Source organism: Grampus griseus (assembly GCF_964374135.1).
Source record: "Grampus griseus genome assembly, chromosome: 1".
NCBI lineage: Eukaryota > Metazoa > Chordata > Mammalia > Artiodactyla > Delphinidae > Grampus > Grampus griseus.
In genome coordinates this window covers 140385844-140398348 of record NC_139017.1, presented here as the reverse complement: position 1 = coordinate 140398348, position 12505 = coordinate 140385844, and the positions used below count along the sequence as shown (strand labels likewise).

At 36.4% G+C, this 12505-nt stretch overlaps 1 protein-coding gene across 5 annotated transcripts in view; it reads left to right on the top strand.

The window, feature by feature from the left end:
- OSBPL9 (oxysterol binding protein like 9) overlaps positions 1-12505 on the top strand; it is a gene marked incomplete at its 5' end in the record, with an annotated part of 170263 nt that overhangs the window by 147792 nt on the left and 9966 nt on the right. For all 5 annotated transcript variants that reach the window (XM_082651728.1, XM_082651726.1, XM_082651727.1 and 2 more), the window contains 4 exons: positions 479-638; positions 6761-6873; positions 7003-7121; positions 11089-11174. In XM_082651728.1, coding sequence (XP_082507854.1) covers positions 479-638; positions 6761-6873; positions 7003-7121; positions 11089-11174 — 478 coding nt within the window. The remainder of the gene's footprint in view (positions 1-478; positions 639-6760; positions 6874-7002; positions 7122-11088; positions 11175-12505) is intronic.

The following is a 12505-nucleotide window of genomic DNA, read 5'->3' as shown; positions in this document are numbered from 1 at the left end:
TTGCCAAAACATATTGACTAATATGAATGTGATATCCTGAACAAAACTTTAACATTCATGTGGTTTTTGATATTCTTTCCACTTTGTATTCTTGTTGGTTCACTGCTGCATTTTTAAGGTATCTGGATCTATAGTATAAAATAAGAGCTCTGGCTTCCCGTTGTTACTGGTATCTACTATGGGACTTCTAATACCTTAACTCACACAGTGTGATTATAATCAAAAGAACTCCCTTCCTAATTACAGATGGGGACATAGTATTTTTTCATTTATTTAAAAGGCTATGTCCCATTCTATAATGTGATTTGCCTTTTTCTTTGTCTAGTTTAAATGTTGATTTCTTTACAGATAGTCTAGGGACTTCTACCAACTTAACTATTTTTTGATTTTAGAAAGGTCTGCTTTGACCCCATCTCCCTAATTTCTTCCCTTCTATTACCAACACTGTCCCCTAATTAAAAACGTTTTAACTTCCTAGGCAGTGGGCACTCACCACCTAGTAGCAGTCTAACTTCTCCAAGCCATGTCAACTTGTCTCCAAACACAGTCCCAGAGTTCTCTTATTCTAGCAGTGAAGATGAATTCTATGATGCGGATGAATTCCATCAGAGTGGCTCATCCCCACAGCACTTAATAGAGTGAGTAGATGAACTACATATGTATTGAAATGACTCCTGATTTTTAAAAATGTAATTTGATTTTGAGACTGGTGTTAATGACAGACTCCTTTATAAATTATTATTTGGAAAAAGTGAAAAAGACAGCTTATTTTTAATTGGCTTATTGAGCAAAGCTAGTTCTGTGAGAACAGTGATTTTACTCCTGATTTAATTCAAATGGTATAATTTTGCATCAGTTGTGGTAACATGCCAGTATTGTTCATTAACTCTGGGCCTTATTTCTATAGAAACAACATTAGGAGAGGGTCAAATGAAAGTGAGTAAGCTAGGAAGTATTACTCACATAAGAGGAGGTTACCGTTACTTGTTCTGTATAGAGTAGAGATATTTGGGTGCCTATAAGCCAGGCACTATATTAGGTGGATGAATGATACAGAGGTGAATAAAGAGCCAGTCCCTGCCCTCAGGGAACTTACAGTCTATTGGGGGAAAAACAAACTTTTAAAATCCAGTGGGAAATATGCTATGTAAGAATAAGCGCAGGACTTCCCTGGTGGCACAGTGGTTGAGAGTCCACCTGCCAATGCAGGGGACACGAGTTCGTGCCCTGGTCCGGGAGGATCCCACAAGCCGCGGAGCGGCTGGGCCCATGAGCCATGGCCGCTGACCCTGCGCGTCCGGAGCCTGTGCTCCACAATGGGAGAGGCCACAACAGTGAGAGGCCCGCGTACCAGAAAAAAAAAAAAAAGAATAAGCACAGAAAAAATGGGAACATTTTGAAGTCCTGAGAAGTCAAGAAAGGATTCACAGAGGAGGGAGGGAATGTGATCCATGGTGAGATGTGGATGAGTAGGGAGAGGAGGGACATGGGGGTGAGAAGAGGAAGGAGAAATGGAAAGTGTTGTTCTCATGGAGATGGAACCCTAACAAGAAAGGCCTGGAGGCAACGGGAGCTTGGTTTCTTTGAGGAGCTGTAAGCTGGTGAGCATGGCTGAGTGTGGCTGCAGCATAAGTTGTGGGGAATGGTTAAGAAGATACAGAAGAGATTGACAAGGGCCAGGTCGTGAAAGAGTCCTCTTAGCCTTTTATGAATTTTGAATATTTTCTCACAAGTGATGGCAGCTGCTGGTCAGGTCTGCATTTTAGAAAAATAGATATGCCTGAACTGTGTAGAATCGAATGCAGTGGGGATGCATTACATGTAGGAAGACCAGGCAAAACTGGGTAGAAACTTGAGAAATGTTGATAACCTGAGCTAAGGTCATAGCATAGGAATGGAAGGAAGCACGTGGACTCCAGAGATACTAAGTAGAGGCAGATTTTGGCAGATATTGATGATAGGTTTTCTCTCATTAGGAAATATTTGACCTGTTTTGCACTGTTAAATCAAAGCTAGGTATGTTCCATTGCACAGAAAAGGCCTTTACATGTAAAGTCACTTACATGATAGCCAATAAGCAAAGTACTTTTTAGCCCTACTGGTACATAGGTTAGCGGTGGTTAGACTTTGGATTCTGGAATCTTAGAAAAGAATAGGTTCTAAATCTGTTTTGCTTTTAAGGTGTGTGATCTTGGTCAAGTTATTTAACCTATGACATCCTCAGTTTCCTTGTTTGTAAAATGAGGATAATAGTTTCAACTTCAAGAGGTCATTGTGAACATTTAAATGAGAATAATGTCAAGTGCTTACTATGATGTCTGGCATGTATAATAAGTGTGCAGTAAGTGATAGCTGTTATAGAAAGCAAATTAACATTTATTTGCTTCAATGTTCTTATATTTGTTGTAGATGTAGTTGGCTTACTTTTTGCTGGGTATTTTTTCCAAGTCTCCTGCCATCTCAGGAGTTGGTGCTAGTGTTATAGCTTGGGGTTTGCTTTGAAATACAGTACAAATTTGGAAATGATTATATGTGAATTTGCAAGCTAAGTACTATCAACCAAACTTAGACCTTGAACCTTGGTTTCTTTTAGTAAGAAATATTTTGTGGCACTCCATTTCTCTCGCTCTCTTTTTCTTTTTTTAGAGATAACAATTTTTTTTTTAATTGGGGTATATTTGCTTTACAATGCTATGTTAGTTTCTGCTGTGCAACAAAGTGAATCAGCTACATGTATACACATATCCCCTCCCTCTTGGACCTCCCTCCCTCCACCACCCCCATCCCACCCATCTAGGTCACCACAGAGCACTGAGCTGATCTCACTGCGCTATACAGCAGGTTCCCACTAGCTATCTGTTTTACACATGGTAGTGTATATATGTCAGTCCCAGTCTCCCAGTTCATCCCACCCTCCCTTCCCCCACATGTCCACATGTCCATGCTCTATGTCTGCATCTCTATTCCTGCCCTGCCAATAGGTTCATGTATACCATTTTTCTAGATTCCACATATATGCATTAATATATGATATTTGTTTTTCAATTTCTGACTTACTTTTCTCTGTATGACAGTCTCTAGATCCATCTACATCTCTACAAATGATCCAATTTTATTCCTTTTTATGTCTGAGTAATATTCCATTGTATATATGTACCACATCTTCTTTATCCATTCATCTGTCAATGGACATTTAGGTTGCTTCCATGTCCTGGCTATTGTAAATAGTGCTGCAATGAACATTGGGGTGCATGTGTCTTTTTGAATTATGGTTTTCTCAGGGTATATGCCCAGTAGTGGGATTGCTGGGAGAACAGTATGGAGGTTCCTTAAAAAACTAAAAATAGAACTACCATATGACCCAGCACTCCAGTTCTGTTAAGTGTGCACATGAACTGAGAAATACAGTATCATATATAATTGCACTGTAACTATTCAGAATCTCAAAATTTATAAGGAAAATGATGATATTAATTCAGGAAGTTTTGTTACATAGTAGATCAAATTCAGATTTTGAATGTTGGAAAAGTAAAATATATGTGATTAGGTAAATACATACTGTTAGGACATGAGACTTTACTTAAGGAAGAGAGATTTGAGCCCACAATTTAAGAAGGCTAGTTTAGCAGAAAGAGTTTGGTTTAGCATGTTGGTTTCTTAATGTTTGTATGTAGGGAAATAAACTATTACAAGACCCTTATTAGCAGTTTGCCAATAGAAATTTCACTTTAATTTTTAAAATATTTTTTATGATAGTGGAGTTAAAAGAAAATAAGCATTTGGAAGAAAATTCCAAAGTAAAGGTTATTATTTATTTTTGAAGTGTTAAATCATTGTTTTCTTTAAACAGAATTAAGGACAGTCTCGATCATTAGCTATTAATCGAAACAAAGTACAGTTGAATATCAAAATGGATCATCTGTCTTCTAGAAGCCTGTAACTATATTCAGTAAAAGCTTGATAATAATGTGGTTAGCCTCATTACATCACAGATAGTCAATCTCTGGCCCCAGTTTCAGGGGTTCTCCTGAAATTTTTCTGAAATAGATAAATTTTAAATGCTTACCTGTTGTACCTGTAATAGGCATATCTGCAAAGTTACCTGCAGGCTCATAGGCTTTTCTTTTTTCTCCTGTAAGCTTCCTTCTCTATACTCTCCCAGTACCCATCCCTTAACAAATACACAGTTTATGAACCTCCTATTTGAAGGGATCCAGAGTTAAATTCTTTGTCCAGCTCACCCACTCAGGCCTCCTTTTCTCCTTCAATTTCATTCTTTCCTTTTATGCCCTAATCTAGATTCCCAAACTAGTAGGGACTACAGATGTTTTATTTGGCCAGCACAGTGTTTGTTGATTTTTTTGTTTTAAAATTTTTATTTTAATTGGAGTATAGTTGATTAACAATGTTGTGATAGTTTCAGGTGTACAGCAAAGTGATTCAGATATACATTTTCCCATTAAATGGAACTTTAAATCCCTTCAAATTGAGTACGCTAGTGCCAGGTCTCTATTGTTTTATAATCTGGCCCTATTCACATATTTATGCTCTCTGCCTGGCCTCTGTAGGCATTGAGCTTGTGTGCCACCTGCTGGTCATCAGCTGCTACCACTAGTTTTCTAGCTCTCAAGTCAAGTTTCTATCTGACAGAAGAGAATTTGAAAACTTAAGTCCTTTCACCGTTCAGTTTCTAAAGACCTGTAGTAATGATAACTTCTGTGTGAGCTATGTTATTGGGTTTTGCACATTTATAAACTAGATGAAGGTGCATGTGGGAAAGAACTTCTGCTCTGGAGCCAGACATATACTTGAAATGGCTCCACTACTTACCAGTTGTGTGACCTCTGTCCAGTCATTGAACCTCTGAGACTCTGTGTATGATGAGAATAATCATGTCTCCCTTTTAGGGTTAGATTGTTATGGAGATGAACATACACAGTGTTCGGCACATACAAGGTACTCAATAAGTTTTGGATTCTGTTGTTATAATTAAGTTCAGAGCTGTACCTTTTTCGGTTTAGTTTATTTATGATCTTATGATTTAATTCTGTGCAAGTTAGCCCATTGCAGATAAACCTTTCCTGTATGCATGTCATTTTTGTCAGTGTTGCTCTTATTTTGTAACTATAGTCTTTAAATCCTTTGTCCTGAACGAGGTAAATTATGAAATGGCTAAATGAGAATTTATCCCATTTTTTTCCATTTTGAGCTTTATTGAGCGTTTCACTTGGCCCAGACATAGTTTCTAACCTGAGTAAGGAGGAAAAGCACAGCATAAATTCATCTCTGACGTTTGGAATCTAAAATAAGATACATGTTTTAAAGAATCTGAGGTTTTTTAGATCAGTTGATTTAAAAGATTGATTCTATTTTGATGATGTATCAAAGAGCCACAAAACTTTTTGAAGATAATTTTTATGCAGCTCTTTTATTTAATGATAATTGGATTTCTCTTATCTAGTTCTTTTACTCATATTTTCCATTGGCTTTCAAAACTGGTGAGGTAGACATTAGTTATAGTACCTTGTGATGTACACTACTGAATTATCAAAGTAGCAATATTCAGTTACCTAAGGATTTTTGAAAAATAGATCAAAAGAAGGCAAGTAACCAGGACAAACTATGTTTAAATTAGAATACATATGTTCTAATATTCTAATGTTTTAACATAGGCAGAGCACAGAGGATTTTTAGGATAATGAAACTATTCTCTGCAATACTACAGTGGGGGATACTTATATTACATTTGTCAAAATCCATTGAATGTACAAGACCAAGAGTGAACCCTACTGTAAACTATGGACTTTGAGTGATAATGGCATGTCATGTAGGTTCATCAGCTGTTACACACGTACTACTGTCGTGCAGGATGTTGATAGTGGGGAGGTTGTGCATATGGGAATTCTGTACTTTCTACTCAGTTTTGCTCTGAACCTAAAACTACTCTTAAAAAAATCAAGCTTATTATTAAATAAGAAATCAAAAGAAGGTAAGTAATCAGGGCAAACTGTGTTTAAATTAGAATATATAATGTGTTTTGCACCTATAAATTTGCAATAAAAGACTTTTATGTGTGTACCATTTTATAAATAATATATGCAGTATGAGAAATTTGGTTTCTGTTTTTACCCTTAATAAGTAAACTTTGATCATTCTTTTGTTAATGTACAAATACTAGTCCTAGGTAAGTTATAATCATAGCTGTAATAATAAAATAGAGGAATCTTCCTTTAGACCCGTTAATCAGCTCATAATACCACTTACCATAAATTTACTTGTAAAAAGTAATATGCTTTTTTATTTTTTAATTTCAAATATAATTTTCTAATGACTGGGAAGGGTGTTATTACCAGTGTGGGCTTTTATCAAAGGATCTCAAAAATATAGACATCTTTCTGAGGCTAATTAATAGACTTACCAGTTTTGAGGTTCTGGAAATGGTTGCCAAGAATTATGACATACCTACATTTATGCAAAGTAACAAAATTGGAAAATGAACTCTAGTTTTACATGCAGAGGCAAAATCTTACCAATTTTTCATGGCCTTTCAACATGGCTTGGTTGAGCATACGCCATGCAGAAAACATGAGCCTGATGGGGAGAGAGTCGGAAAGCATGTATGTATGTAACCAGCTAACTTTAAGGGTCTAGTTAGTTTCTGTCAGCTATCTCCATATATTGGTTTTAAATAGATTGGTATCTTACTATGATTTTAAATTGCTTTTTTAAAGAGCTTAAGAAGGTGATTAATTTTTTTTAGTTCCTCTGGATCTGCCTCAGTCTTGACACACAGCAGCTCAGGAAATAGTCTAAAGCGCCCAGATACCACGGAATCACTTAATTCTTCCATGTCCAATGGGACAAGTGATGCTGGTAAGCAGCCTTGGAGAGTTTACCTTTTTTTTCTTAAAAATATTTGTTTGAAAAAAAATGTATAATACTTGGTAACAGCACAGATTGGCCCAGTTTAACACCAGTCTAAGAAGATCTGTTTTATTTTAGACCTTTTCGATTCACATGATGATAGAGATGATGAAGGGGAGGCAGGGTCGGTGGAAGAGCACAAGAGTGTTATCATGCATCTATTGTCACAGGTTAGGCTTGGAATGGATCTCACTAAGGTAAGAATCAAATTTGGTATTTACTGTTAGTCTTAATGTGTATATGTAGATTCTCAGTGATCGTATGGTGAGTGTGTCTGCAGATGTAGTATAATGACATAACTTCTGTTTATACTTTTGTCTTGTTACGAATTAATATATATGTACCTGAGTTAACTGAAAATTTTTATAAATGGATAAAATAAGGCTAGGATAATTTCATAGAGATAGTACATATGGATTATATAGATTATGATTTGGATTTTATTGGGGGCAAGCATGGAATAGTATTGGCTTGGTTAGTAGTCTGAACAAAACCTAAAGCAGTGTAGTGTGCATGGAATCAAAATGAGCAGAGTTCTGATCTCGGGGTTAGAGGACCTGTGCTTATATCCTACTTCAGCTGTTACCAAACTGTGTGACCTTGAGCAAGTCCCTTTCTCTATGATCTTTGGGTTTCTCATATACAAAATGGACATACAGTGACCTACTTTACAGGATTGTTGTAAGGAATGGAACAGGTAGTGAGTGGAATACTGTATGACACATGCTGAGCCGTATAATTATTGTGGTTCTGGATTTGAATTTGAATTTAAACTGGCACTCTAAACAGAATACCTGATTGATGTAGGAGACTGGTGTATAGGTGCCTGCGTATATCCCCGCCACTGTGCCAAAAGCCTCATCCTCTAACCTAATTCTCACCACAGCACTGCAAAGTTAGGTGTTACTGTTAACACCATTTTATAGATGAGGAAAACTAAAGCTCATAGAGGTTAAGTAACTTGGCTAAGTCTTATTTAAGCGACAGAACTGAGATTCTAATCTGGTCGTAGATTTCAAAATCTGTAAACTAATCCATAATACTTTCTAGTAAGTGTCTATAATAAAAATTTTTACCCCAAATCTAAATGAAAATGGAAAATTTTTGCAACAAACATACTTGCTGGGAAAGTTCTAGGTAAGAGAATATTTGCAGGAGATTGCCCTAAGAATTTTTTCAGTGATCATTAGATTGATTGCATAATTGCTGGAGCAGAATTGTAACTTCACATTTGAAAGATACAGCTTAATTTTAGATGTTGACATTTATAATATATTTCTTTTCTACACCTTCTACCTTGGTTGATTTTGGTCTTCAGTAATAAAAGACCCACCTAACAGTATCTTGAACAATGCTAGGTTTATTATCTCATGTAATGAGAAGTCCAGAGTAGAGTATTTCCAGGATTGACTAATTCGTAGTGGGTCAACAATGTGAGAAAGGACCTAGGTTCCTTCAGTCTCTCTGCTCTGCCATCCTTAGCATGCTGACATTCACACTCAGACCTGTCTTCCTCATCATTGCAAAATGACTGCTGCACTTCCAGTCATCACATCCTTATGCAGATATGTCAAGAGGCAGAAAAATAATTTCTTTTCATGAATTTTCTTGTTGTAATAGGGAGAACATATAACAACAGTGGCCTATCAAACTGCCAGTTGAATCTCATTGGCCAGAACTAGGCAGGTGTTCACGCCTAAACCAGTCACTGGTAAAGGAGGTTAAATGATTGGTTTAGGTTAATCCACATTTACCCCTTGAGATCTGGGAGGGCCCTGTGACTCTTATGGCAACCTATAGCCTGAACCTGAACTGAATGAAAGTTCTGTTAATAGAGGTGTACATAGGCAACCAAAAGTGTGTGCCACAATCAAGTGTGTAATTTTTGCCTCACATAATTTCCTCTGCCAGATAGTCCAGGTTTGGGTTTGGAGCCACTAAAAGTTTAATTTTTGCCAAATTAGCTATTTTAGAAATCTTTATTGGCATAAATGGCTATGATTGCCAGCAGATTCTGAAATCTTGATTCCCTTGTGCATTCCAAAGTATTATTACAATAATGCCTTAAATTTGTATCTCATTTTCCTATTTATAAAAATACTTTCTTCAAATATTTTCTATAAAGAGTTATTTTCCAAATACATTGTAGTGTTTGGAAATACTGTAAAGTCACATCCCGCGTACCTCATTTGGTCTTCAAAGCAATCCTAAGATTTAGGCAAGGCATATAATTATCTTCCTTTTACAGAAACTTGCAGAGGTTGAATTAATTTTCCAGGGCTTCCTCACACCTAAGAAGTGACAAAATAAGTACTTGAATCCAGGTTTAAGACAACCTAACCCAGCTCACTTTTATCAGTGTTCCAGCAGCTTGACATAATGGCATGCATCAGTATAGTGCTAAAAACACTGAAGAAGATGTGTTGAATGAGAGTTCTTAAGAAAACTTTTAAGTAGGGAGGGAAAAAAAATTTTTTTTGGATTACACATCGAATCAAATTTATGGTTTTTAGCCATTTCTTCTTTTTCAAATTGCCTGTTCAGTTCTTTTGTTCATTATTCTACTGCAATAGTAATCTTCTTCTTGTTGATTTGCAAGAGCTGTTTATACATTAAGACACTTAGTCCTGTCTTGTTCTTCAGCAGTCTGTCTTAGTGATTTAGAATCTCTGTGTTCTCCAAGAGTGGTAGGAAATTGTACCAAACTTACTTGCCAATCTAAGCATATGTATATTATGAACATACATGTTCTGTGGAACATTTAAACTCTGGAGCCTGATAATAAACATTCTAAATGTTAGAACCACAGTTTTTCTTTTCAAGCTTGTGTTCTATCATTCCTCTTTATATACGCAGCAATATTGGTCCACTGGTCAGTCCCTGTCACACTCATTTTCTGCCCCCGACCCCCCAGTCTCCATGTCTTGTTCTTCTGTTTTTCCCTCTGTCTCTTATAGCCTACTCTCTAAGGCTTTTCTTTAGCACCCCACCTCAATAAATTGTTTCCAAACTTTGCCCTCATTCTGGTTCCCCAAACAGAACATGATCTTTGCCTCTCCTCAATTTCCATGGTACCTTGAGCATCTCTTGTATGATATTTATCACATTCTACCTAAAATTTAAATGCTGGTATTATTCTCTCATACTTAACCTTTGCTCCCTCCATAGCATTTACCACACGATCTTGAATATAGCACATATACAGTAATTACTGCATTTAAAGGAATTTTTACTTACTATGATGCACTACTTCCATAATGAATAATGTCTAATCTGATACACATTTCAAAAACTATTCCTTCATTCCTTTTTTAATTGGTTAATCCTAATCTATCTTATCCTTTTTCCTTATTTTCCAGTTTCTTCTTTACTTTCTCCTCTGCCACATTCCCAGCCCCTCAGCATTTTTCTTCATGGGCTCAGCCCCATGATGAAGGAGTTTGTTGAATCCCATCTTTATTCTCTTCTTCATTTTGTTTATTCCTTCAGTTACTTAAATTTTTCTTACTTTGGGGATAGTAACTGAAGATGCAAGTAGAAATAAGTATGGCCCTTGCATTCTAGGAGCTCATTGTTCATTTGCAGACACAGACCCATAAGCAGATAAGTTCCCTAGTGCACCTACGATGATAGAGGGGAAGTGAGCAGGCCCTGCACCGCCCCCATAACCAGACAGACCCGATTTTGAATTCCACTGAATAACAGAGTGGTGAGAAAATTTTTCGCCCTTTTGAGCTTCATTTTGCTCCGCTGTAAAATAAGGATGATAATTTCTTCTTAATGGGATTTTTGTACAGTTTAATAAGATAATGTGTATGTGATACTCCAGAAGGTTCATATAGGTATCAAAGGGTTGCTACTGAGTAGTTGTTGTTATTGTTACACTGATTCAGGGAGCTAAAGGGAGGTTGCAAAGAGGAAGTGACATTTGAACATTCAAAATCTCTGTTTTTCATCTGTTGGGCAGGTTAATGGGCATTCTAAATCAGAACAGTTTGAGAAGTAGGTATCAGAAGCATGCCTGGGCAGTACTTGGTGGGTGTTACTATGATTGGAATGAGTTTTTTGTTTTCATATACTTTTTTTTTTTTTTTAAGCAGTTCAGCAATCTGTTTATCTGTAGTGGAATTTGATCCTCAAGGGTCAAATATGTATGTTTTTCAGGTAGTTCTTCCAACATTTATTCTTGAAAGAAGATCTCTTTTAGAAATGTATGCAGACTTTTTTGCACATCCGGACCTGTTTGTGAGGTATTTGACTCAATGTAGTAGTTTCCAATTTTTTTAAGACTTTACCCATTAGCTTTCTGCCTTGGCAGGATAGATGGATCCCTTTGCCTTTCAGACATTTCTGGGGAAAAGTGGAATTGAATATTTCGTTTGTATTAGATGCCCGTTTGCTTAGATTATTTGGCGGTGATATTGTTAGGCAACCAAGTTAAACACTTCAGAAAATCTTGAGTGCCTGTTAAGGTAGCTAGGATTTACAGAGCCAAGGCTAGGATCTTATTTGATCCAGGAATTGGTAATCACTGTTAAATTATTTACACTATATCCAATGAATTTCAGTTATCCGAGTTTAGCAAACCTTTCTAAAGCACCTATTGTTTGCCAGGAACTTTGTTATGAGCTGGAAAGGGAAAGAGTCACAGTGTCTGCCTTTGCGGAGTTTACAGACCAGTGTCCAGAGTATAGCCTGATTCATAAATTTCAAATACAAAGCTTGCAATATTAGATACATGTATAAAGGACAGAGCTAATCTAAAGGTGGGATTGATTTATGAGGAGGTGAGTGAGTTCACATTGCTTTTCAGTGGTAGCAGCAATACTTTCTTTGTAATGGGGTGTTCTAATCCGTCTTCTCTGATTGCATTCCTTGGCCTTGGACTGTGGTTTACTGAAGCTTCACAGTGGGTGGGCACATTGTATGACATTGATACATACCTTCTTAATGAAGATTTTAAGAGACCCATTTAACCAATTCCCAAAGGGCAGAAATTCAAATAGCGATGGCACTGTTTAAATTCATACATAATTGAACAAATAAAATGTAAGTATTTATTGGTAACATAAATAAATGGAAAGTATCAGTTATTCATTAGATATAGATTTGAGGTTTAAGGATAGTTTTTAATGTATGAGAATTTAAGCTGGGAGGTCCCTGGAGGAATCACATAAAAAACACAGAAGTACAGCTAAAAAGCCAATAGATAAGATTAAATGGAATTCTCTAACTCCTCAAAAAGGAGGAAAGGAAATATAATGGAACAAAGAATAAAGAGGCCAAATAGAAAAATACCAAGATGATAGAGTTAAACCCAACTATATCATGTTTTTTCAAATTCATTACTCTAAATGTGAATACCGTACACGCTCCATTTAAGAGAACAGTGATTATAAGAGTGGATAAAAAAGCAAGATTCATCTCTACGCTGTTTGCAAGAGAGAGACTTTAAATATGAAGACACTGATTCGTTAAAAGGATGGACAGAGATATATCATGCAAAACACTAAGCATAACAAAGCTGGTGTCACTGTATTAGTATCAAAGGATATTTTTTAAGACAAGAAATATTAGCAGA